This window comes from Pocillopora verrucosa, chromosome 5, assembly GCF_036669915.1.
Source record: "Pocillopora verrucosa isolate sample1 chromosome 5, ASM3666991v2, whole genome shotgun sequence".
NCBI lineage: Eukaryota > Metazoa > Cnidaria > Anthozoa > Scleractinia > Pocilloporidae > Pocillopora > Pocillopora verrucosa.
Genome location: NC_089316.1, coordinates 26,265,028 through 26,291,874, shown reverse-complemented (window position 1 = coordinate 26,291,874; position 26,847 = coordinate 26,265,028). Strand labels below are relative to the sequence as shown.

The window sequence follows — 26,847 nt, the reverse complement described above, 5'->3', positions numbered from 1 at the left end:
CTTCATTTGTGATTTCTGGGTGGTATTGTAAGGGGTAATTAGGTAATAGACTCTCACAGAGGTGGTAAATTGTGAGCTCTGTTATTGAGAAGGCAAGATATTATTCATTGGTTGACAATTATAGAACTCATAGAGAAATTTGTAATTTGTATATTGCCACATGACACTGTCAACATTGCTGTAGAACACCTGTCACATCATTTGAACATGGTAGTAGTCTAGTTCACCAGGAGGGTCTCTATAGCTCAGAGGTAGAACATTGTGAAACAAAATCTAAAACTCTGAGGTTTTTTGTCATAGGAGACTTTGCTTTTTCCTTTTCCCCATTGTGATCAATGAATAACATCTTTCTTTTATCCTTTGACTCCTAAGAGTAATTAGCTTCTAATTTCTCTTGAGTAAAGACTTGATTGTGGCAGTAAGTATACTTAGAGGAAAACTATTTTGTATCTCTGTTTAACACTTTAACTCCCATAAGTGACCAAGACAGAGTTTCTCCTTACAATATCATTACAGTACCAACCAGACAAGTGATGAGAATGAAGAAAAATATCAATTTGGGGATAATAAGTTGATCCAATACTTAATTCTCTGACCTAAAATTATAAGAATCGTATGGTTGACAGTAAGGAGAATGACAAATTTGATCTGGGAGTTAAATGGTTAATGCATTGTATTGTTTCTGTTATAAGTAAATTATCAATACAAAATACATAATTGTAAACTCTACTCCTTAGAACAGTAGCTTAATTTAAATTTCCCTTTGTTCAATGTTTTGATTCCACTATGAATATGAAACACACTGTTCTCCCTTACTTTGAGAATGACAGATAAAAAAACATTTCAAACCAACTGAGTGTTGATTTTTCAAGAATTTCAAGCAATTTTAGGCAGTAGTAAGGGATTATTACAAGATGTAAACCTGGAGAGGAGAACTGTGGAAACATCATGATGACAGTTTCATCAAATCATTTTATCTGCATATAATTACTGCACTTGGTTTTTCACTCAGTTCCATGTTACTGTCCTTTGTTTGAAAGTCTCACAATGAAGCACAGATCATACATTCAAAAATACGTTTAATTGTGGTGAGATAAGTGAATGGTTAATTTCTTGCTGATATTATTGTCAGCATGATATACAACTAAATATCCACTCATTGGACATGTTTTAGGGTAATAATTAAAGAACAAAAGCATTCTATTTTGATCATGCAAACCACCTTAGAAAAAGCTTTTGTTTAAGAATAACATTTTGAAATAATTGTTTTTTTGGTGAGTTATCTTGAACTTCTTTGTAGTTTTATTCTTCATTTCTGTAAATGTACCAAAAACCTTTTTTCTGTGGTGCAAATGTTTTGTCTTGTCTTCAGGATGTATTGTTTCTCAGAACAATGATTAAAATTATTGCTTACAGAGTGGAACCAATCTTTTTAAATCTATTTTTGGTAGTATTGATACTATGCTGCATTGAGGTGTATGTTATTTCAAAATATTTCAAAACTTCATTTCACAAAACAAGATACCAGTATGTCCATGTGTTCAAAAATTATAACAGCACAGCAATGGGCAAACTTATGTTACATGGTATGTGGAGAATTTCTAATATTCAGTAAAGATGTTTCTTTCAAATAATTTTGCTGACCAAGCTGTGAAAGAGTGGAAAAGCCCTCTGATTGATTTGAAAGGAACAAAGTTTTTATCCATTTTTAAAGAAAAACTAAAAACTTTTTTAAATGGGTTTAACTAATTTTAAGTAATTTCTACTTTGATATTCAATTCATTTTCATTTCACAAAACATTTTCACTCTCTTTATGTATCAGGAATATATGTTACTTTTTATTCATATTTGTTTTTTATAACCAACCAGGCAATTAATTAGTCATGGAGGGTCCCACTGAAAAATGCCTCGGCAAGTTAGGTTCCCTCATTAAATATCATAATTATTGTCATCATTATTACTACTTTCCTATTTCTGACTGTAAATATATTAAAATCGTAGAATTATTTGAACTGCACTGAAGAAATGAATATGAAAGCAATCTTTGCAGTTATAAATGCTACTTAGGTAATAGTGGAAATAAGGCCTGAAGAAAATTCACTGCACATGTGTTGCACAGGTCATGGGTTCACATCCTGTACAGTCCTGAATTTTTTTCAGGCCTTATTTTCACTACTACTTTTTAGTAATGAAGATCACCTTCATTTACATTTCCTATTTCTGCTATATTGTGCTGTAAAATGTAGCTTGGAGTATGATGCAGATTACTCAGCTTTCCCTCATGCTGAAGGGTGTCATTTGGCACTTTCACAACACAAAGTAGAATCTCTATCAAACCTTGATTTGAAGTAAGCTTTTTCTTAACCCTTTCAATCCCAAGATCTCTCTCTCTCCTTACTTTCTGCCACACACTGCTCATAGTTTTAGTTCTAAGAATTAATTCTTGGATCGAACATTTGGTTATCTCCAAAAGGATATTTTTCTATATTCTCATTACTTGTCTGCATGAAATTGTACTGGTGTTGTTAGGAGAAAGTATGTGTTGGTCACTGCTGGGAGTGAATTGGTTAATAAGCAATTCTCTTTTTTTTCATATAGTGCACAGTAAATGGGATCAAATTTGAAAAGCTTCAGAAAGGAGCAGGAAAGAATGTTGCTAGCCTGGAGATGTTCTTCTCTGGATTTCCCAAGATTATTGGTATGGAGAACTTCCCAGATCTTCAAAATTTAACTCTGATGGGACAACAGATTACAACACTGGAGAATCTGGAGTGTTTGCCAAACCTTACAGAGTTATGTGTGTCTGAAAGCAAGATAACTGTAAGTACAAGTCAAGGTTGAATTCTCAAATATTAATGGGGAACTTAAGCAAACCATGCCTCTATTAAAAAGAAAAAAACATGAAATTGCCAAAATTTGCGAGGTCTAAGATTGGAAAATCCTAAAGCAAATTATTAAAATTTCAAATTGGCAGGATTCAAACTTGTGCCTGCCAGAAACCACCAACTGAGCTATAAAGTCACACATTGAGAGGAAGGTACATTTAGGACAAACATCTTCGGTAGACACAATGTCTAAAGTTAAAATTCCTCCATTTTAGAAATTCCCCAACTTTTTTTTTAGGTTAAGTGGTTGTTGGTATGGTTATTGTGAGAAATTTTGTGATTGGCAGATTTAGCTGAGTTGACTTAGAGTGATTGGTTGCTTCAACAGCCAACTGTCCAATTACAGCCAACTCTCTGATTACAGTCAACTGTCCAATTACAGCAACTGTCAGATTACACTGTCCAATTACAACTGTGCAGAATGACTTGTGAAAAAGAAAGCAGTTAACTCACTAATCACAAGTTAGGAAATTATAATTATGATACTGTTATGATTACTATGAATTTCTACTTTCCAGGCTATCTCTGGCCTTGATGGCTGTAAGAAGTTGAAAAAGCTGTTCTTATATGACAACAAGATTACAAAGATTGAGAATATTTCTCACCTGGAACAGCTGAATGTTTTATGGTTGAACAACAACAATATCATTGCAATTGAGGTATGAATTTAAGGGAGTTCTGTTATCTGAGGGACACATGAAAAGAGGCAATGCACGTATAGTCTCGCTTTTGAGTTGTGTTCGAGCTCAGAATTTTTTCTTTCTTCCATATACAATACAAACTCAAATTAACAGTTTTTTTCTTTACAGCATAGCATATAGTTATTTTACAGTCTCTGTCTCTATTATAAGTCTGACTGATGTGCATGTATTGGTCAGTTCTCTTTCAGTAAATATATGCTATATACCAGTGGAGGGAGTCCATAAAAAATTATGTGAAATAACTGGTCCTCAGGTCTTAAGTAAAGCCCAAGGTCAATTGCAGAGGGCTGTACTCAAGACCAAGGCATCAGTTTTATCCCAAACAGACTGACCTAGGCTAGTGGATAACTTATTAACCGCCACCTGATTAGCTCAATTGGTAGAGCGCCAGTCTGTTGTGCGGGAGGTCGAGGGTTCGAGCCCCAGACCGGACCAACACTCAGGGTCTTAAAATAACTGAGGAGAATGTGCTGCCTTTGTAATTGTACCAGCAAATGGTTAGACATTCAAGTCTTCTCGGATAATAAACCGTAGGCCCCGTCTCCTGCATCTTCAGTGTTACATGGTCAGCAGGGGACGTTAAAGAACCCACACACTTGTCGAAAAGAGTAGGGGGCGTAGTTCCCGGTGTGGTGGTCTATCTGTTGTTTCATTGTACATTTCATGCATGGGCTGGGTGGGTGAGTGAGATCAAATATGGACTGATAGTGGCAGCCAGAGGCGCCTTTACAAGCTGACGTTCGATCTCACTCAATTAGAATTGTAAACTGCCTTGAGACAGTATGTGATATGTGCGGTATATAAATACACATTCATTCATTCATTTCTTCTGGTTTGCTCTTGCGGACCAAGGTTTAGCCAATCAGATTCAAGGATTTAAGATTCTGACCTGCTGTGATGCCTCAAAGAAAATAAGAAGTAACTGTGTTTTTTTGTTTAGGGCTTAGAGAAGCTTCTTTATCTCCTTGATCTGAACTTGGCAGGAAATAAGATTACAGAAATTGGTGAGCAGTAATTGAAATTTAATGTTTCTGCACAAATCAATCATTTTCTAGTTTTGACCTCCATGCCTTCTTATTCATGATGAGGAATTACGCTTTTCATGTACAGTAAATCGCATGAATAACATTTCGCTTTTCATGTACAGTAAATCGCATGAATAACATTCGCTTTTCATGTACAGTAAATTGCATGAATAACATTTCGCTTTTCATGTACAGTAAATTGCATGAATAACATTTCGCTTTTTATGTACAGTAAATTGCATGAATAACATTCTTTTCTTTACCCACAGGGAATTCTCTCAATGGAAACTTAAATCTAAAAACTTTAAATTTGTCAGCAAATTGCATTGCATCCTTAAAGGTAGGTGTGCCTGAGGGTAAAAATTTGTTGCGTTCTTCAACCCTTTAATTCTGTTCAGTGATCAAGACAGAATTTCTCTTTACAATATCAATACAAGATCAGGCAGACAATCAATGAGAATAAAGAGAAATATCAGTTACAGGATTATTAATTGATCCAATACCAAATTCTCAAAACTCACATAGTTAGAATTTTATTTTATTTCTGTAACATGCCCTTGGCCCTACTTAGTAGGGTCTGTTCCTTTGAAAAATGCAATACCAGCTGCACAAGCATAAATCAATTCAGCTGCTTACTCAGTTCAGATCAAACATCTAATACATTTTCTAATGACAACTCTGTATTATCAGATGGGAGTCAAAAAAACTGGGTCGATCAATTGCTGGCGCAGGGAATAAAAGCCTTTATGTGTATGTGCAATGGGTAGGAAGCTCTGAAGATGCGGCAGAAGCAACTGAAGTTTTTTGTTGCATTACATGTTGTAGGATCTTACAAACTTGTCACAGCTGCCATGTTTGGAGTCTCTAAGTTTAAAAGACCCTGTGTACGGGCCAAACCCAGTGGCTTTGCTGTGCAACTACTCAACACATCTCTTGTTTCACCTGCCAAACCTGAAAAGAGTGGACTCCTACAATGTGGACGATAAAACACTGAAGGAACTGGCCGAGGTATGTGAACCAAGAGAACTGGTTTGACTTTATCCACGAAACTAACCCAAGCAGTTCTATGATCTTCACAACTGTTAAGTTGTCAAGTTCTACCAATACACAGTGTAACAACAAAAGCGTTATCTTTCTAACTCGAAATACTTTTATTTTTGAGAGCTACGGTAGTAGTAGGTTGAAACTAAAAATATACGTCAGAGGTCAGTTAAGTAATGAAGATAAACAAACTACAAACAAAAAATGAATTCAGACAAAGCGAAACGGAAAAAATACTTGGATTGATGACGCTTACTATGTAACTGCAAAATAGAGAACTGTGCGAAGCGCGACTTTAGGTGAACTGACTTAAAAAACGATTAAGCGTAAAAGTAACTGGCTTTAAATACAAGAGGACTGCGAAATAGCGTGTGGTATGAGAAACGAGCAAAATGGTGTAACTGACGAAGAAAAACGCTGACAAACTTACCAAGAAAAAATTAGGAAAATATTTAGAGCTAAAGTATGAAAAAGTTAAGAGCTGAATAGGTAATTACAAATTACACGGAAATAATTGGCAAGCGCCTAGATCTTACATACAGGGTCCTGGAAAACCTGGAAAGCCCTGGAATTCTATTTTGAATATTTTGCAGTGACAGCATTCGCTGTTTAAGGAAAAAAATTTCAGCTTTATGACAACATTATTTACATGCATATTATGTTAAGGCCCAACAGGCAGCTTTCAGCTCTTAAATTCTCTCTTCTTTTAGACCACAGTGGTTAAGAAGAAGATGTATTACAACATGCGCGTGAAGACGATGCAGAGAAACAAGGCTGACTTGCTTTTCAGACTGGAGACTGAGAGAGCAAATCTTCAAGCTGAACCCAGGAACCGAATGCTTAAACTCTTTTCAGCCGTCAAAGATGTATGTTTACAGCGATAAATAAGAAATTCGTAAAAATATTGTCATATTTTTATAGGAATGTGCAAGAGGCCATTTTACAGTTGTGTATTTAGTTGCCAAGCCTTTGATTTAAAGTGAGGCTGAGGGTGACTTTGTTGTGATAGAGACCAGTATCTAGTTAGCATGATAACAAAGTAAATTTGCATTTGAAAAGCAGCAAGGTTTGTATCATAACAAGGTCAACCTTAGCCTCACTCCTGTTCAAAGGCTTGGCAACCAAGCACGCAACTGTAAAATGGACTATTGAGTTTCGAAAGTAATCCATGATTACTTTGTTTTTGATTTACTTCGCTCTGTGATTGGTCCAGAAAACTCGTGCCACGCTCTCAACCAATCAGATGCAAAACTAAAACCATTTACGACTTGGTCGCCCGCGTTTTCCCGCGCTTTTGGCAGTTTGCTTTTTACTTTGAGTTCTCATTGGCTCTTTAGGGTATTTTCCTTCTGATTGGCCGTTGTGATACGCTATCACATTCATCTTTAGAGGGCGACAGATTGTTTTAAGGATCGTTATTTCCCAATTTTTTTCCTTACAGATAGAGAGAGAGGTTGAGGAACAAAGAGAGGGATTATCATCATCTTTTAAAGAAAACAAAAATCCCATAAGTCCTGTTGCAGGGGACGAGGGGAAGAAAGAAAACTTGGAAGAGAAAGAGACCCTAGCGACTGATACAATGATGTTCTCACAGAAGCTGCAAAAGAAGAAGGAAGCACTGCTGAAAAGAATTTCGAAACTACAGAGACAGCGTGAAGAGTAAGAACTCTGTAAAAATGTTCGGTTCTTTTGTGTGCTCCTCGATCTAAATCATATTTCTCCAAACTAGTTGCCTACGATTCCCTATAAATTAGTGAGAAGAGTTTACAGAGCTCGGCCCTTTTTTATTTTCAGAATTAATCAGTGTCATCAGGAGAGTTGTGAACAAGTCAAGAATGTCTCCGAGATGACAGTTCAGCGGCTGTTGTTGGAGTTGGAGACTGGAGGAAATGTGCGCTTTGAAGACGGCAAACAAACAGATCCGTGGTACAAAATTATTGAACTATATAAATCATGAATAACAATTAACGAAGGACCCAGGAATGGCCAACACAGCGCTCAAACGTCTGTGCTTGTGCGAACGTTGTAATGACTTGGGACACAGGGGCAAAATGAATGCGTTCGCTTGCAACGCGCGAGAGGTTTTATGCGCGTAAAGCAATGGGAACGAAAATATTTCCATAGTAACACTCGAGACAAATTGGCGGCATGTTTAAAGTTTGCATTGTTTGTTTTTATTAGGCGGGAATAAGCCCAACCAAAACAGATAAGGTTACTCTTTTCAGGAAAGTTTCTGTGGCAACTCCTCCGTCACATGTCTTACACAACAAAAAAAATTTGGGTTGCAGGTGTGAATTTAGGAACTGAAGTATTGCATCCGTAACGGTAGCGACTGGTAGCGACTGCCACCGCTTTAGCTGTCTGGACAAATTTAAAACTGCTTGCGATGAAGTTTAATTAAAAGGTTGTTATTTAACCTTCAGTCCTTTCATAAAAACTAATATGTTTACTTGGTCCTCATTAAAAAAGTGTAAAACAATGTTCTGTTCGTTCCTCGACGAAATTAATTCACGCTGGAGTCTCAAAACGCTTTCCGGACGCGCCATATCTGCCGAGTATGCGCACTTATTTTGTGCTTTTAAGCTGTTGGAACCAAGTTTTCTCACACGAGTTATAAACAACTACACAAGCTTTACACTGGATAAATGTATTTTCAGTGGATAATGCAGTACGTTTTGTCAACACTTATCCGCTGCATAGGGATTTATCAGTTGAATGGCTTTCTCTGCATTTTAAGCAACTGGGGCCCGGGTGATTACTGCAGCATCAGTGACATCAAGTCTGTTTGTTTTTAGGTACAAGTCCTGTCATGATCTGATTTTTTCAAGGTTCTGTGTTGGAGACTACTTGGTAAGAATTGACACTTATTTATTATAAATATCGTGTAATTAAACGCTTCGTCAAGAGGAAGGGAACAATCTCTCAACAATAAGGAAGTCACCATGGAAACCAAGCCACAGTCCACCGGTGTGGGGAACTTGGGATTTATGTGGGGGGGGGGGTGAGGGTGGGGGGAAAAAAAGAGTACAAGTGCGAAAGCAGATTGAACACATAGCAAAAGCCGAACAAAAGCAAAACAAAAGGCTTTATAAGTAAGCTTTATTCTAAAACTGGCGTCATTGCCCTGGCAATTCAAGCAAATGCACGTTCCCTTTCTAATGTATTAGATGACAATAGAACGCATTTCGATGGAGTGTTGTAAAGGCAAAACCAAAGCTAGCCCTACAGCCAATCGGAAAAAGCCCAAAGTAAAAACAAACGAACTGCCTGAAGCGCGGGAATACACGGGTTACCGAGTCGCAATTGGCTTTAGTTTTGGACAGTGTTCTCCCTAGTTTTCAGCACAATAGGTAAGGGACCTTTTCAAACCAGTAAAGCACATTTGCAGCTGCAGACGGTTGGTCATTATCAACTTTGTTCCTTACTTTCCTAAAGTATACAGTACATCGCGCCTATCAAAAACTCTCCATCGAAAAATTCATAATGTGAACAATACTGCTTATAATGTGAACGAAACTGCTTATAATGTAAACTTGTCTCCCTTCGATTTCGGGTGATATCTTTGGCGTCACTTACATGGCATATCGCTGGAAAATCAGCGGTGTCAGCTACGAATCGCATCGCTATGAAATCGAATCACATCGAATAGCTGAATTCGTGCTCTAATCGTCTCAAATTCAGAACTTTTACGCTGTCGAGAGATTTTATTTTCAAGGCTTCTTTCAAACCGTTTTCTGAAACACATTTCAAGTAGAATTTCACGATGAAGAGTAGCTTTGTCCCCACGTGTTCTTTATGCAGTCGGCAATTGTAGAGCTGTCAAGGCGGTTATTTCTGGCAATTGGCTGCTTTTCCATCGCTAGTACATAACCTTTGTTTTGTTTACCAATAAAATTCTTGTAAAGCTTACCAGCCACTCTTCGTGACCTCTTGTTACTGGACAGAAACGACAGCATTGTTTGCTGCCGTTTCAGCTTGGAAACTGAACAACTGAACAACTAAACGACACCATATTTGCTCGTGCAGAGAACTGACAAATGTCATGAGATTTAGCAGAAAGTCCGCGAAAAATCACCCTTGCTTCGAAATTCGAAAGGTACCAGTCAGTGTTAGCTAACTAAAGCACACGTAGATCTATTGTAGTACACACTGTTGGCTTGTTATTTCACTTTCTTACCAGATTAGTTCACCATAAGTGCGTATTTTTAAAGGGTTCTGAGCGTTTGCAGGCTTTAATAAGTGCTCTTATAAGAGGTAAATTTTACCGGTTACCGCCTGATAAGGAGAACCCTCTTGGATCTGATTGGTGGAGAAAATGGCGCGAGTTTTCTGGACCAATCACATGGCAAAGTATAGCAGAACCGAAGGAATTTGTGATTACTTTCGACACTTAAATTGTTAAAAAAAAAAACTCACTTGAGTTCTTGTTAAATTTCAGGGTTTGGGAATTTCTGGTATCAAGGTTCACAGGATTACGAGAATCCATAACAGAATCTTAAGAACGAGATTTGATGATAAACTTGATCTGATATTGGACCGGGATGATATTTCGGAGCTAACCCAGTATGTACAAATGAACACTTGAGGAGATAAGTTTTTTTTTTGTTTTTTTCTTTTCCTAAGAGTGTATGGTATCAAATGCCACAATCTGATTTGTTTTAGTGCAGGCTGGATTCGTGTATCTTTCCCGCGGTCACGGTAACGCTTTCGTGAGTTTTTGAACATGTGGTTACAAAACTTGATACAAGCAGGCTCTCATCAATAACGCTCCAGAACGCACGTTTCTCCGCCCGTGGAAAGGTTTGAGACGAGTCTGGGAGAGGTTTCCGGGGGTCTGGCACTAATAATCAGCGCCAGACCCCTTGCAGAGCTCTCGTTGGCTCGCGAGGCCTCACACTTTCTCGTGGGCGAGGAAACGCTCATCCCGAAGCGCTATTGATAAGGACTTGCCCACAGTCTATTGCCTGTATTCAAATTTAAGCTTCTAAACGCCAAACTTGCTACCTCATGGAGTTACACAGCCTGTCGTGGCGTAGTAATAATACATTTTTAGTATCCTGAAGATACGGACGAAAACACGAACATTGGAAACATTGGCAAACACGAACAATTCATTTAAAAGACGATAAAGAAAGTTGAAAAGACAGATTAGCTATTTTCTTTTACCTGCCGAAGGTCGGTTCGAAAAGCGAATAACTGTGACCCCAAACTTGAGGAGTGCGGGCTCGGGCGCAGTTTTCAAAACCTGTGCCACAGTTTTTCACTATACGGACCTCCCATCCGGCAAACAACATATACATTTTCACATTTGTTGAACATTGAAAGATCTAAAGGAATCTCAATAAATTTCTGATGTCTTCAACTAGGGGAAGATCATACAAAAGGCTTCTAGAATATCTCTTCTTTATGTGGAATCCTGCTCAGCTGAACGGAAATGGTGAACCGATAAGAGTACTGGAGGAGGGCTTCCGGCCGGCACAAGTTTATGAGGTACGCTCAGAGCGTTTTCTTTTTATTACAAAATTTTTTGTTTTGTAGTTTGTTTTTTCACTTAAAACCAAATCTTAGGTTATGTGAATTGGTCAATCAGAACAAAGGGAAGTGTCGTAAAGAGCCAATGAGAAACGGCTTTAATTCCTTAACTCCCAAGATCTCATTAGGAATTCTCCTTACTGTCTGCCATACAGTTCTTGTAATGTTAGTGTGGAGAATTTGTTATGGGATCAACTCATAATCCCCTGATTGATATTTTTCTTTATTCTCATCACTTGACTGCTTGATATTTTATTGATATTGTAAGGAGAAATTCTGTCTTGGTCACTCATGGGAGTTAAAGGGTGAAGAGCTGGAATACAAATGACGCGAGTTTTCATCACCATTTACAGCGAAAAGGAAAGCAATACTCATTGTTCCAACTTATTTTTTAGAGCTATTTTCAACAAATTGTCGAAAGCAATCCGGAATTCCTTGGTTTCGCGTTTCTTCGCGGTATGATTGGTCCAGAAAACTCGCGCCATTTTCGTAAATGCAAAACCAAAGCCAAACGCGTCCTGGTCACCCGCGTTTTCCCGCGCGTTTTTACTTTAAATTCTCATTGGCTGTTTGTGATATTTTCCTTTCCCTTATTGGCTGTAAAGATAACTTTGATTTTGGATGCACAACACTCCATTGAAATACGCTGGTAGAGGATTTGTTTCATGACTGGCTTTTGTAGTGTTCACTTAAAGTTTGATTGTCTTTGCAATCAGTCCTTTGAATTTCTCGTCAGCAAAACTGGTTGGTGGTTGGCCATAGTGCCAATTTTGTGTGATAAGTTTGCCTTCTTTCTTTTTACAGAGCTTAAATGAAGAGGGTGGAGTCCCACTGGCCAACAGTGTTAGTGTCTGTGACAGATCAAGAGTGGATTTTCTCAGGAAACGGGCTAGGGAAAGAGGAAGTACTGACCAGTGTCCGTTTAGACACGGTGAGAATATGAAGAGAGATCAGTAAATATTACACAGCGCATATAAAAGACAGTTCAAGAAACATTACATACCCATACTCGTGGTGTTTAGAGTGCTCTGAACTAGCGAATGAAAGATTGAAGAAGACTATCTACAATCACAAGTTTGCGTTTTTTTTTTTTCGTGCACGACGGTGTTCATTTTCCTTGAGCACCGGAGGAAACAAATTCTCCTTGTCAGCACCTTAGAAAATGTATAGAGAATAGTATGGAGAATATGCATACTGATGTTGAGGTGTAGAGGTTTAGCAATTATCTTTGTATTGCTGAGCTCAACTCGGTTCACCACATTTTTTTTTTCTGATCGTTAGTGCGAAAAAGTTTTAAGATCCATGTTGTGTGCTGAGCTATTTTCTTTCTGTTATCTGTTTTTCCTCTTCTTTGTTTTTAGGTCAGCTGATTGTAGCTAAAGTGTTTGTCGGAAAAGTCGTTCCGGCAAAAAACGAAAACAAGTATGTCAGAAATTTGTATTGTAAGAACTGTATGTTTTAAGGCAGTGTCGTCGCTTAAAAGCCAAGGCAGAATTGAACACCGAAACTCCTAATTGTCGACTTAGCTAATATATATCTGCGAACCAAGCTCGCCCCAAACAAGATGGCTGTATGTTGACGAAGTGCGACCTGAACAAGTTCGATAAACTTGCTTGGTAGCGCGATATGAAGTGTTTTTGTTACCAAGACATTTTTCTTTTTTTTGTCAACTGTATTCAGAAGTAGAGTGGCTATATTTTGAGCCTTCTGTTATTAAAACTGCTGTCAAGAAGATCCTAGATGTGGGTTTTTTGAGGGTCCTAGCGAAACATCCCGATACTCGGGGGCCCGATTGTCCTCAAAGGTAACCAATCAGAACACGCGATTCACTCACTTGACCTTGCGAATTCACGGAAGCAAGTATTGGGCGAAGTTTGTCTCGTCTATGATGCGAATATCTGCAAAGTCGAAGGCCTCCAAGTGGCATAAATGTTCCTTTTATAACTAAATTGATGAGCGTTTCTGTTTTTGTCAAGGATCACTAGAGCAACATATCGCGGAGCAGACTCAGTATTTCGAGCGCGAAAACACGAGAACTGTCCGAGCAGACCTGGATCGACAATAAAGAGACAAGTTATGGACACGAGTTGCGAGTGCAGCGCGCGGCAGTGCGCGTGGTTCGTGTTTGATCACGAGATGGTATTACCGGAGTACGTGGTGGATTTCGAATATATCACCAAGGCAAGGAAATAATTTTCGGTTTTTTTGTCCTGTAGGAAATATCTTTTACTTGTTATTCCCTGACATAATTCTGGTAAGGATTATCCACTAATCGCTAATCTTTCCTGACACCTTGGAAGTTCCGAACGATGGTTTTAGTAATGGAAAAGATAGAAGGCACTTGTTAGCCGTATTATAGGGGTATGCGGAACGCGCGTTTTTCCACCCGCGGGAAGATTTGAGACAAGTCAGGGAGAGGTTTGCTTGGGGTCTGGCCCTACTCAGCGCTAGACCCCTTGCAGACCTCTAGCCGGCTCGCGTCGCTCAGGGACTCGGGCAGGTATCAATTAGGATCAGCTAAGAGGATAAGAGGATTGTCATTCTTTAGTTTTGTCAATCGATTCCACTTTTTCCTCAGGTGAAACCCAAATCTTCGTTTATTTATTATTACGGGGATGTGACCACGCCAAGTTATAAACAGAACGGGGAGCCTGGGGAGGAGAAAGAAAACATTCCTGACGAGAATGTTTTGAACATGGAACCTGTTATTCCTACAAGACCAAGGTAATTAGGCATCTTTTGGTAGGGTAGAGAGGGTGGGGAGAGAAGGGGAGAGAGGGTAAGGAGATAAAATATTTCTGTCTACTGTAGTCTTACAACCAATGGTAGCAGTGATCTATCAGTTTTCAGGGACTGTCCCAACCTCGAACTCGTTCCCAGGGTCTTCTCTCTTCTTCCCTCAGGAAAGAACCTGGTTACGGCCGGTCACGTGGCTTTGCTAACAAAAGAACGTGAGTGGGAGGGAGGGTGGATCCGACTTAATTTTATAAACTCTCTTGGCTAAAGTGCGAATTCAAACCATTTTTCCGTTACTCGTCCCGTTAGTATTGACAAATCTTATATGCATGAGCCCCTTCCTCGATTTTCTTTTTGTATTGTTCAAATTCTGGGAGAATATGTAGCTGACTGGGCCACTCAGGCTAGATAAAGTTTACCTTACCTAACCGTCGATTTTTAAACTTCGTGCCATCTACTAAGAACTTTAGAAACGGAACGTTTTGAAGTTTTGAATTTAAAAATGTTTAAAATTTACCTTAAATGTGTTGTTATTGTGTATACTGTTTTCGTCTCTGTTTTCAGGTTTATTGCCCTAACAGAAGAACTGTTGTTTAAAAGGTGCAATGTGGAGTGTTTGGAACATATTGTTGTAAGTGACGTCACGCTGCTTTTCAAACTCCCTTTTTATAGCATTTTAGACTCATTTGTCTTATTTCTTTTCCATTCTTTCTCGGCCAGTGCTTAAATCTCCATGGCAACGGTCTGAGCCGCTTACAGCTCGTGAATTGTATGACGGCCCTCAAGAGGTTGACAGTCAGCTACAATGAACTAACGCGATTGGATGACGTCAGTCACATGGTAAGATTAAGATCTAACCAATCAGAATTTTTATATCAGTTTTGCTATGGGCTTGCAAAGTTTTTTGACCTCAAAAAAAGACGAAGCTACAAAATTATTCAAGTAAGGAAAGTGATATGTATCTAATTTCTCTACAGTATCACCCTTAAATCAAATATTAACGCCATGTGAACAAAGGAAATGACTGCAAACTCAAGAAGCTCTTTTAGTTGATTGTTAGACACATTCTCCTTGAGATACCACAGGAAATGTATAGAGAACGGTATTGAGAGCTTGCATGCTGATATTAGAATTTTAATGGTCTTTTTAAAAATCTTTTTGTCGTATACTATGAATTGTACAATGTTTCCCCCCACCCACCTTATTTTGAATCAACGTCAGTACTGAGCAACTGCGCACTTACCCCTCCCCTTACCCAACCACACTCAACCCTAACTTGTTACCAGTTGATTGTTGTGGGGCTAGGGGACATTTTCCCGTATTTTTCATGGCTTTTCTTTGTGTTGTTGTCATCGTTGAGGTCTTAGAAATAATTCCTTGTTCTTGTTTTGCAGATATTTTTGGAGTATCTTGACGTCAGTTTTAACAAAATCACAACCTTGGATGGATTGAAGGTCTGTGTAGACAGATGTTGTGTTATTATGTAGGGAAGAGGATGAAGCACAAGCTTGATATCACGACGTTACTTTTTTGAAGCGATTGACAAAATTTTTTGTGTGTCTTCATAGGGCTGCAATCGTCTAAAGCATTTAGATGTGAGTTGGAACCTTCTGACGCACACCCGAGAGGAACTGGGCATCATGAGGAAACACGTGATCACTCTTACTTATCTGGACACGCGCAATAATCCTTGGCAAAAAGTGAGCCATTGATAATTAATTCGCATACATTAGTAAGTGGGAAAGAATAAATTACCAACACGAATACGTTAGTGAGTGATGGTTAGAGCGCTGGACACCGGGTCGAGACTTGGCTGGGTCATTGTGTTGTGATCTTAGGCAAAACACTATCCTCTCACAGAGCCTCTCCTAATTCACGAGTATAAATAGGTGCCAGCGAATTGCTAGGAAAGCTTGATGAAATGCTGGGGGGTAACGTTGCGGTGGACTGTTTTCCCATGGGGGAGGGGAGGGGGGAAGTAGTGATACTCCTAATCGCTCCATGCTATGGAAACCAGGATAAGCTCTGGCTGCATGAGCCACTTGGTGCGAGTACAGACTATTATTATATACTCAACAAAATATCGCGTTTCTGATTGGTCAATGATGAATGCATAAATAGGTTATAGAGTGCAATAGAGGTTATAGAGTGCAATACGGAGAAGTTGCCATGGAAACACCGGGGAAGCGCCAAATTTGAACACCAAATTATAAAAAAAATCGAGAATATAATAAATGAAAAATCGTATGAACCTGCTCGTGCATTTCGTGATTTATGGTCACTCGTGATGTTTTGAAAGTTCTCAAATTGCACTCGCCTACGGCTCGTGCAATTTTGAGAACTTTCAAAACATTACTCGTGCCCATAAATCACGAAATGCACTCGCGCTCATACGATTTCCTATACTTATACGTTAGCGAATGGGGTAACGTCAGAGAGGTATAATGGCTGTGACTGTAGGAGCTGAAATGCTGAAGCTGAACCAAAAAAAGACTAGGGGTATTAGTTCTCCCCCTGTATGGGATTCTGGTCCATCTTTATTCCCAGCATTCTCCAGTTTCCCCGATAGTTTGCAAGTGTAAACCACAACGCCCAAATCATTTTGCTACTTTACGCTTGGTGTCACATGCATTGCAAGCACGTGTAAGCCCCACGAATGACGCAAGGTTGACACGCGTGTAGATGGTGTAATACACGTGCGCGGTGCTGTATTTTCACTCTTGAGTGGAAAGAGAGGCTCTGTGAGTGTTGAATGTCTTGTCAAAGAAAATAACAGGATGACTTGGGTATGGTTTAAAAAACTAACGCTCTGAACGCTTTGAAAACAAAAGAAGGCTAAATCTGTTGTTATTTCCTAGCCCGAAACTTTAAGAATGCGAGCTCTTGGCAGACTGAAAAACCTGGAGTATTTGGATGGAGTTCAAGTTACTGACGAGGAGATGACAACAGCGTTAAAGATGGCGGCCGCTTCCCGCCCTTCTTCTTTCGCTATTCTGGCGCATGCTCGGACAGACCAGAGCAAACCGCGCACTTTGAGCCTGGTACCGACTGCTCAAGCTATCCTGGCCAGCAGTCAAAATAGACCTGTTAAGTTACAAGACGATGACAGCCAATGGTTTATCAAGGTATTAGTCAAAATGAGTAATCTTTGTAAACAATGTTCTCTTAGTAAATGGTCTATTTGAGGCTTTCTTTTGCTTTGACCAGGAAAGTCGATTGAAAATTGAAGTGATCGCAGGAAGGAACGAAGACTAGACAAAACCGTCCTACCGCCGAGCCCCACCCCCTCTTTTTTTTGTTTCAGTGCCGAGGGAGGACTGAAAAAAATAATCATGCTGCCTCTCTCTCGCCCCCTTTCCCCCCCCCCCCCCCTTTCCTTCCTTGCTCCCTTCAGCAACTGAGTGATGGGCAGGCTAAGTCGGTGACGAAGTTTGGTTCTGATACGAGCAATCATTTCTCTCTGTTTTAGGTTACAACGGTGAACCTCGATAATCAGCATCTTGGAAAGTTAGCGAACATGGAGCAACTGGAAAATTTACGATGGGCGTCTTTCAACGGCAACGATCTTACTAAGATTGAGGTGCGTGAACAACTGGAAATTTTGGAATTTCTTCAACTTTTCTGTACTTAATTATACCTTAATGAAAATTTTCTGAGCAATCAAAGAACTGTAGTCAATTCCCTGCAAAGACGGACGGTTTTTTTCTAGAACGTGCTTTGAGCAACCAGAGATAAGTTTGCGAAAGATTTCGTCATCCAGATCTGATTGGATGAGCGATAAAGCCAATCATTGTAGTTCGTCAGTCAAAATGCGCATCGACGCGTGCGCCAAAGTTCCGCCAAAACTTCCATAAGTTATCTGTAAACAAACCTTTTTCTTTAGGGTCTCGAGTCTTGTGTTCATTTGGAGGAGCTTTCTGTTGAAAACAACTGCATTAACAAGTTTGAAGGTAAAGTTCAGTGTTTGTCAAAGTTGTCTTCTATGAAATGTTGCTTCAGCAACATAACGTCCTTTATATACGCACATTAGGAGCTTGTAAAACTAGGTTTCATTGACCAATCAAAGGTCGCGTTATTTGAAGGTGTCAGTTGGCCAATCTATGGTAGTGTTCTATACTGAGACACTTTATCAACCAATCGCGGCCCGTGTTACTGAGATCAATTTCTTTGGGTTTCTGTCAGGGTTAAGTAAGCAGTCCATGCTAACATGGCTAAGCCTGGCTGGGAATCAACTCACTACTCTTGATACCGGAATGTTGGAGAAGCTTCCTCGATTGAGATATTTATCCGTGGAAAACAACGCCATATCTCATCTACGTGGCTTGCAGGTATTTATAGTATTGTCATCACTGAAAGATACGTCACGGCTTGCCATTTATTTCAAAAAAGCTTTGAAAAAGTTAGAGTTTCATGAAAAAATGAAGCCTAAATTTATTTTCAATTTGTCTTCCTTTCCAGAATTGTCAGAGCCTCCAGGAGTTTTACATAGGAAACAACACACTAGCGAACATACGAGAGGTTTACAATCTCAAGGTAAAAAAGGAATGGAAACTTTCTTATGGTGATGTGGTCGTTTTTGCCGTTAACCCTTTGACTCCTCAGAGTGACTGGCATCTACTTTCTCCTTACAATATCACCCCTAAATCACGCATTAAGCTCATGAGATTAAAGGAAATGATCACTAAATAAAGCAGCTCTTGATTGCTAAGCAAATTCTCCTTGTCAGCACCTTAAGAAATGTATGAGAATAGTACGGAGAATATGCATACTGATGTTAGGGTGTAAAGGGTTAGTTTTGTTGACATGTATCTGAACTGGATTCCTTCTTTTTCCTAGACTCTCCCCAGTCTTCTTATTCTGGACCTATGCGGTAATCCGATGTCTACCGCTGGTCAGAACTACCGTTTGTTCGTTATTTATCACCTGACATCACTCAAGGCTTTGGATGGATTAGCTGTGGTATGACAAATCCTTAGGAAGCCTACTTCATATAACAAGTGACAAATCATCTCTTTGCGGTCCACAGAGTTCAAACATGTTAATTCAGTTGGTCGAGAAAAGGTTCTTCTTTGGAATAGGAATCGATACTGAAATTTTTGACGACATCGTAATTTTTATTGACAGTTTACTTTCCAATCAATGTTTTTAATTTCTTAGTAGCTTTCAACGATTTTCTTTGAAATTGAAGCCTTACCCTGTAGAAATCTTAAGAGAGTTTCTTCTTTTCTCTTTTAAGAAAGAAATCGAATTTAGCGTGTGTACTTTTCTTCAATTGGCGTTGCTATTCTTTTTAAGGAAACTTCAGAGGGAAGTCTGGCCAAAGATATGTTTGGAGGAAGGTCAGTAATCTCGTTTTATGATTGGAAAATAATCGATGAGTAAAGTTTCGAAAGACTTTTATTTGACCAGATAAAACGTGCTGTAAGAATGATTAGCTCATTATATTTCCCTATGTTTTGTATCTCAGGCTAACTCCTGATTTTATTGCCGAACGTTTGGGACACTCAAACTTCTCCGATCTCAGAGAGCTTGACTTACCCCACAGCTCACTAAGAACTGTGGATCTTGGAACTAAAGACGCTTTTTTTAACTTGAGAAGGTAGGTACCAGCAGGCGTCGTTTTGCGCTCTAAGATGCCTTTCTTGTGTGTATGCATTTGTGGGTAGACTCGTTTCCAGTGTCTTTAGGCTTTTCCCCTTTGAGAAAGGAAGAGGACACTGGAAATGAGCTTGAAACAGTAGAGGGACTAGATAAATAGTTGTCGAAAGCTTCATTTACGGTCTGTTCTTGGACGATCAGGAAGCTAGTTTACTCCACACATAGGAGTGTAAAAAGTGCATCCTCCCTGCTGACTCTGTCATTATGTAATTTTCTTTGATTCTTAACAAATCGTGGTTCTCCTTTTACGATTTCAGTGTGAATCTTGAACATAACTCACTCACTTCATTTGGCGGCTTGGTGAACCTCATCAATCTTAAGGTAATGACCTACGGTATTCATTTACACTCCTGGGTGGAGGGAGGCTAGGGCTTGGACCCAGACCTCTCGATTACTTTTAGGCCATATATAGACCACCGCGTCTCCAACGCGTAGACCGAGGTGAGTAAATTTCTCGTGTTCAAATCATCTGAAGTACTGTTTACAAAGCATTTAATGTTTACTATTTTGTAAGAAGTCTAGTGTAAAGAAGAAATATGTTAGTGAAAATTATTGTAACAATTGTGTAAAACCAGGTTTGATGAGGTTTGCGTTACTTTTTTCCTCCCCAGGTCCTTTGTCTTAATCATAATCACATTGAATGCGTGGTCGCAAAGCCCAAAGCGACGTCACCAGCAAACGCGCCGAAACGAGGCAGTGATGTCTCTTCGGGATTGGAGATTACAAACCCAGAGAATTTTACTCCAGTTCTCCCCAATCTCGAGGTTCTTCACTTGGGGTAAGACAAAATATCCTAGCGTCCTTTGGAATTTCATAGATGTGGTGTGAACTACCGAGGTGGAGTTTATCTATGTTATCTTTTACTGAAACGAAAGGTTTTTGGACAAATTGTGATATTCTCTTTTGTGTGTCTACAGGTACAATGGTATTACCAATATGGCGGCCCTTCACTTGTCACGACTAACTAACTTAAGGGCTCTGTTTCTACAGGGTAAATAGTTATCTTTTTCGGTTTAATTAACTAATTAAGATAATCCTCTTCATTTGTAAACTCTCCTGTCTTATTAGCTATTGGAAAATAGAAAAGATTTAAAGTAAAATTAGTGTATGAACAACCATTGGACCCAGGCAGCGAAGCCAGGCAGCCAGTTGACATAAGCATTAAATGGAAAATAAATTACTGGTCAGGGAGATTACACAAATGCACACCTAAAAAGAAAGGAAAAGAAGAGAAAAACACTATTTCTTTGATAATAGGGAAGTCTGAAAATGGTTCGATTAATATTAACAGCTATGACAGCTAATAGCACATAATAAAATTATATATATATTAGTGTTACATAAATTGTAGAAGATAAAGTCGAAGTACACTATTTATTTTCTAAATGACAATGTGGAGCTTTGTTCGTTGTCATAAGTGAATACTAGGAACATTTGGATCAATATCAATATCTGCCCACCTACCCCTCCCCTAACTCAACATTAACCCCAACTTGTTATCAATTGACTGTTGTTGGGCTAAGGGAGGGGTAGGTGGGCAATTGCCTACATAGTGATATTGATCCGAACATTTTTCTTGTAGGAAATGAAATAAACAAAGTGGAAGGACTTGAAAGACTCCAAGAACTTCGCGAACTTGTTTTGGATCGAAATAAGATAAAGGTGACATCTTTGTAACAAATGTAGTTTTTTTTTTTAAGTGAAAGCTGTTTTGTTTAAGTTTTGTTTTACTCAAACTGTTTCTGTTTATCTGGGCCGAGTTGTTCAAAGCTGGGTTAAGATAACCTGAGGTTAAAGTGAAATTTTATTTCAGATCTGAAAGCTTGAAGAGAAAATTCAGTTTATTTCTTTTTGACTACAATTTGATAATTGAATGCTATAAAAACATTGGGTAAAATTATTCCAAAATGGCTTTTCAACAGAGAAATATAGAAACCTGGATTAAAATTTAACCCTGGGTTACTGCTAATTAGCCTTTGAACAACTGGGCCCTGGCTTGTAATTTGATTTATTCATTTATGAATTTTTTTGTCTAGAATCTTTCCAGCACGTCATTTATGAGTCAATGGCATTTAACAGAGCTGCACATGGAAGAAAACAGGTAAAATAATTTTTTTTAGTGTCTTCAACTTTCATAGTAATTATGTCTTCCTTTAAAAGACTAAGAATATCTGAAAGTCATATATTTGAACTGCGGATAAAGACGTGAATGAAAGTGATCCTCGCAGTAATGCACACTACTTGAGCAGTAGTGAAAATAAGGCCTGAAAAAAATTCAGGCCTGTACGGGATTTGAACCCATGACCTCTGTGATACCGGTGCAACGCTCTACCAACTGAGCTGACAAGCCAAATGGGAGCTGGTCATTATACTGGTTCTAAATAAACCCGTGAAGTGATGAATAAACGGCTAGGAATATATGAAAGTCATATATTCAGCTCTTTACACCCCAAGATCAGTATTAATATTCTCAGTACAGTTACTTTTATATTTCTTATATTACTGACAAGGAACATTTGTTTGAGAATCAGGAGCTTCTAAAATTGATGATTATTTCCTTCCTTTTTATGACCCTAATAATTGATTTAAGGGTAACCTGTCAGGAAAAACTAGAACTCATTCACTCGTGAGAGTTGAAGGGTTAAAGCTCTCACAAACCACACTGAAGAAAACGCGTTGTATGGCAGGAAAATGCCATGCGAACTCTTCATTTCATGAAACAGCCTTGGGAAAAGTGGGTAAAAGCCTTCCAATGAGATGGTCGTTGACTTTAGCGTTCTTAGAGACTTTTGACGTGGTTATAAATGATGTCTAAAAAAAATGCTGTCCCTGTACATCTCTTGAAAAAAAATTATTTTTCTCACATTTTGTGACTTTTTCGCAGGATAAGAGAACTTTCTAACCTGGAGCCTCTTCAAAATCTCCAGCGGTTGTACTTAGGAATGAACCGTATTCAAGTGAGTTGTCTCCTAAAGTCGCTCCTAAATTAAACACGGCTATTTCAGGTCAATTATTATCATTATTTATTTCCCACGTTTACTTATATCGGGGAGCCAGTTTTACGCTTTTTTCGTTTTAAGTTTCGAAGATGATCTTTTTTTTGTTTTTTTTTTAGGACATAGCAGAGTTGGAAAAGCTGGAATGTTTAAGGCACCTGGTTGAACTTTCGGTCATAAATAACGCGGTAGGTAAAGGTTTCACATGCCGGTTGTCCTCGGACTTTTTGTGTCTATTATTTGGCGACTCAGGGTTCGCGTGAAATCATGGTCCTACTGAATTCATCGCGTCCTTGCATTCAGTTTGATTGAAGTTTATTTGATCGCATTATGCGTCTTTATCCTCATATCAAACGCCAATCACAACAAAACACAGCAGTCAAATGTCGGGCATGCGCAAGGGGTCAACTGTGGACGCCCGCGCGCCGATTTTCCGCGAATTTTCATAGGAAAACGGAAACACGCGAAATTTCAAGGAAAACATGAGAACCAACTGCTGTATTGCAAAATAAGCGAAGGAATTAAGTTCATGACAATCTGTAAAAGGAAGCAAAAGTAGAAAAAAAGGAAAACTGGAGACTTATCGGACTCAAAGGTTATTCAAGTACAGGTATCCTGCAACCTCGTTCCCAGGGTCTCTCATCTTCCCGCCCCCTGGAGCTCCAGGGGGTAGGAAGATGAGAGACCCTGGGAACGAGGTTGGGTATCCTGTTGATTCACCTATCTGTTTCGAGCTTTACCAAAAAAAAGGTGTACGCTTTTAAAACACCGTGACTTACTGGCTTGTGTAGTCGTTTGTAACTCGCGTAAGGCAACTTGGTTCTGACCGCCTGAAAACACACCACCTAGTCATTACAAGGTTCGCGCATGCGCAGACGTTTGACTGCTGTGTTTTTTTGAAGTTGAAAAACTCTATTTGAACGTGCTTTTTCGATCCCAGGTCACTCGACGTCTTCTGCACCGACCCTTGTTAGTCTACCGCATGCCCAACCTTTTGTGCATCGATGGGATCCCTGTGTCGAGTGACGAGAAAACTAAAGCCGAGCTGTATTTCATGGAACAACAGGTTCGTGGAAAACCTCCAGCTTCCTCCATCGCATGTGTTCTCCATTGGTCATTTTCTTGCGTTCTGATTATGTCGTGTTACAGGATGTGAATTTTTCCCCTCTCTTGTTGCAAGGATCATGTTTTAAAACCTTACCTGATCTTTTTTCGCTAGAGTGGAATGCAAAGCATGACGTCAGCTTTGGAACCCAGTCTCCCAGGAATCGTGACAACACGTTCTCAGGCTCCGCTTCGGGTAACTTAATCTGAAAAAAAAAATCCTAAAACTGATGAGTTTTGTAAAACAGATTCTCTATGTGAACGCATTCATTACGCTAATTGACAAAGTGACAGTGTTTGAGGTGTAATCCAGGAATCTATTGGTTTTGGTTTACTTCGTTCTGCGATTGGTTAAGAAATTTTCTCGCCACTCTTTTCAACCAGGAAATAAAGGTCCTAAACTCTCATTTCCTCGATCTACGGGCTGTCTATTTATTTTCACCTTGCCATCCTCTTGGTTCCTTGTTTGTCTGTTTTGTTACCTTTTTTGACTGGACCTTGTGATTACTTCGGATTTGGTTTTGCGAAACGCAATTGAAAAGCGCTTCGGAGAAATTTTCAGTCGAGTGTCAATGGAATACCCAGATTGGGTTGGCTTTGCTTAACTTTGCTCTGTGATTGGTCCATTAAATTCGTGCCATTCTCTCCACCAATCAGATGTAAAACTAAAACAAACACGACTTGGTCGCCCGCGTTTTCTCACTTTTCAGATGCTTTGGTTTGTTTTTACTTTGAGATGTCATCGGTTTCTACGGGTACAATCCTTTCCTCTGTTTGGCTGTTGTCATTACCTTGGTTTTAGTTTACGACAGTCAATCGAAAAGCGCTCGAAAATATATTTTGAATTCATAGGTGACAACAGTTCAGTTGAGCAGCACCACAGACCGTAACTGGGGAATTACTGGTTTAAGACAAGAATTTCCAAACGGAACGCTACTAAGAACAGGCGAACAGCAACAGGATAAAGGTGTGGGAAGAAACTTATGACTTAACAGACATTTAAACTTTCTTCGGAAAAAGTAAAGGCTAAGTCAGCAACCTAGCGAAGAGTAGAACATAAAACGACTAAGAGAATTGTCGGCCCCTGGCCATATCCCCCCTCCAGATAGAATGTTAGTCCATTGCGAGTCACTACCACCCCTCCCCCCCCCCCCCAACCGTATCCAGCATTTCGTTAGGTTTCCAGGATTGTTCACCAATACCCCTCTAAACTCATGAGTGGAGAGGGGCATGGGGAGAGTATAATGTCTCGCCCAAGAAAACAACACAACGACCCGGCTAGATCTCGTAACAAGATCACTAAACTCGCAGTCTGGTGTGCCAATCTTCTATTTCACTCTATAAAGCCGTTAGAAAATAGTCTGATATGTATGTGATTTCGAGTGAGATCCAAAATAAAGTAGTTTTGAAAGATACTCCAACTGCGGTGTGTTGTAGTGTGTAAAATTTAATTGATTCTGGAGGGCTGCTTTCAATTACTGACAGTTTGTTCTTGGGTTTTCGTGTTTGTTTCGTTAACTTTGCCCCGTTTAATAGAGATAGAATTCTAACGAACTAGACGCAATCAAACTGTTTTGTTCCACTTTCGTATTCGCTTATTTACAACGGGTGTGTAAAAAGCTACTCTGCAAAATTTGTAAGAAATCACTCTCTTATACGATATTCTCTACATTGTGATTGGTTGTTGCTAAGTACTGATTTAAAAGGTCATTCAAGGCTGCGTTGATCATGTAAACCGATCAATGTTCCAAAATCGTAACAGGCGGTGCTTCTAGCTCTTGACATAATGTTCACACTTATCCTCTGACATATGTTACGCACGAATGACGAAGTCTCCGACATTTGCTCATTTGTTCTATCCTTTCGTTCACAGCTCGTCGTCGCGCGGGCAATGTGCGTGGAGGCTCGAACCACTCGCTCCAAACCTTGTCAACCTCTGACTCCACCCACAGCTTGTCAGGGGACAGATACGGACGTACTTCCGTCAGTCTCAGTACACAACAGTCAGGTGGCATCAACAGGCAGCCACAGGCCTCCTCGTCTGCGCCCTATATTGCACAGGGGTCTTACTCTCCTTACAACGTGAATGGTGACGTCACTGATACAAGCAGGTTGGATATGTAAGATTATTGTTCAAAAATTAAAGTCAAATTCCGGAATTTTCCTTTACACCCCAGAAGTTATTAATATGTCACTTCTTCCTATAATATCCATGCATTATCCAGACGTAAGTAACATGCGCGCGAGAAGCTGACTATCTGTTTTACGCGCGTGATTTCTCGCGCCCCGTTGAATCGCGCGGCTGCTACACCAAGTCTACTTCAAAGTTCTTCCGTCCTTGTTGAATTACCATCTGATCGAATTACAGTTTCTTTGTGCAACACGTCTTCTCTGCTTTTCTTTCAGGAGTAAGAATACTCGATTCAAGTAGAGTATACGTATTTGAGTACTTGATGGCGGTCAAATTAGTTATCCATGGGAATGTGGCAGAGAAGCAGAGTTCTTCTATTCAAGAACACGCTCATTGGGTAGAGAAGGATTCGTTATCATTTTCGCTTCTGCAAAAGACATTGTACAAACACAGTTCAAATCAACATCTGGATATAGTTTTCATGAGGCCTCACTCTAGTTTTATTTCAGTTGTGCGACAGTTTGCTTCCGGATAGACTTTGCTAGTTAAATGGGTAGCCTTCAGAACAGGCGAATTTGTTTGGACTTTTCAGGCGATCGAAGGCAAGCACGAATCACGCGGGAGGAGAGGACAAATATATCATGAACATAACTTTTTTTTTTTGCACCTTTCTCCTCGCGCATGACTCGCGCTTCGTGTTCGCCTCGCACTTTCCTTAGTTCGCCTTAAATGCGCCAAAAGATCTCACCTGTTCTGTAGGCTAATAGCTGACAATTTCATTGACCTGCAATGAGATTTCCCAGGAAAAACTCTACATAAAATCTGAACTAGAGAAATAATGATTTTTTTTTTAATGTTTTGCCCTCTGGTAATGTTTCATATTGAAAATAATACACCAGAGGATACAACCTATACTATAAAGGACCAAAACTTTAAGGAAATGTTAGAAATGAAAATAAAAACATGGATACATTATTTTTAGAAATCCCTTTAAATTGAACCGAACTAATCCAATATTCTCACTTTTCACACATTCC

General features: G+C 39.4%; 1 protein-coding gene across 3 annotated transcripts in view; it reads left to right on the top strand.

The window, feature by feature from the left end:
• Positions 1–26,798, top strand: part of LOC131785620 (leucine-rich repeat-containing protein 9) — a 28,584-nt gene extending 1,786 nt beyond the window's left edge. Inside the window, exons 3-41 of one of the 3 annotated variants that reach the window (XM_066167080.1) lie at positions 2,600–2,821; positions 3,405–3,545; positions 4,528–4,591; positions 4,882–4,952; positions 5,438–5,620; positions 6,364–6,519; positions 7,095–7,312; positions 7,448–7,579; positions 8,449–8,503; positions 10,092–10,216; positions 11,020–11,143; positions 11,990–12,116; positions 12,547–12,607; positions 13,162–13,366; positions 13,764–13,909; positions 14,486–14,552; positions 14,642–14,761; positions 15,316–15,375; positions 15,490–15,621; positions 16,780–17,046; positions 17,391–17,501; positions 17,805–17,871; positions 18,104–18,249; positions 18,380–18,454; positions 18,758–18,880; positions 19,217–19,260; positions 19,389–19,520; positions 19,837–19,900; positions 20,191–20,357; positions 20,497–20,570; positions 21,162–21,241; positions 21,616–21,680; positions 22,464–22,536; positions 22,695–22,763; positions 23,516–23,641; positions 23,795–23,875; positions 24,532–24,646; positions 25,553–25,790; positions 26,086–26,797. In XM_066167080.1, coding sequence (XP_066023177.1) covers positions 2,600–2,821; positions 3,405–3,545; positions 4,528–4,591; positions 4,882–4,952; positions 5,438–5,620; positions 6,364–6,519; positions 7,095–7,312; positions 7,448–7,579; positions 8,449–8,503; positions 10,092–10,216; positions 11,020–11,143; positions 11,990–12,116; positions 12,547–12,607; positions 13,162–13,366; positions 13,764–13,909; positions 14,486–14,552; positions 14,642–14,761; positions 15,316–15,375; positions 15,490–15,621; positions 16,780–17,046; positions 17,391–17,501; positions 17,805–17,871; positions 18,104–18,249; positions 18,380–18,454; positions 18,758–18,880; positions 19,217–19,260; positions 19,389–19,520; positions 19,837–19,900; positions 20,191–20,357; positions 20,497–20,570; positions 21,162–21,241; positions 21,616–21,680; positions 22,464–22,536; positions 22,695–22,763; positions 23,516–23,641; positions 23,795–23,875; positions 24,532–24,646; positions 25,553–25,790; positions 26,086–26,110 — 4,551 coding nt within the window. In that variant the 3' untranslated portion in view covers positions 26,111–26,797. Of the gene's footprint in view, positions 1–2,599; positions 2,822–3,404; positions 3,546–4,527; positions 4,592–4,881; positions 4,953–5,437; positions 5,621–6,363; positions 6,520–7,094; positions 7,313–7,447; positions 7,580–8,448; positions 8,504–10,091; positions 10,217–11,019; positions 11,144–11,989; positions 12,117–12,546; positions 12,608–13,161; positions 13,367–13,763; positions 13,910–14,485; positions 14,553–14,641; positions 14,762–15,315; positions 15,376–15,489; positions 15,622–16,779; positions 17,047–17,390; positions 17,502–17,804; positions 17,872–18,103; positions 18,250–18,379; positions 18,455–18,757; positions 18,881–19,216; positions 19,261–19,388; positions 19,521–19,836; positions 19,901–20,190; positions 20,358–20,496; positions 20,571–21,161; positions 21,242–21,615; positions 21,681–22,463; positions 22,537–22,694; positions 22,764–23,515; positions 23,642–23,794; positions 23,876–24,531; positions 24,647–25,552; positions 25,791–26,085 lie in introns of all 3 variants that reach the window. The other 2 variants (XM_066167081.1, XM_066167082.1) reach the window with 2 other exon arrangements.
• The last annotated feature ends 49 nt before the right edge of the window (positions 26,799–26,847 follow it).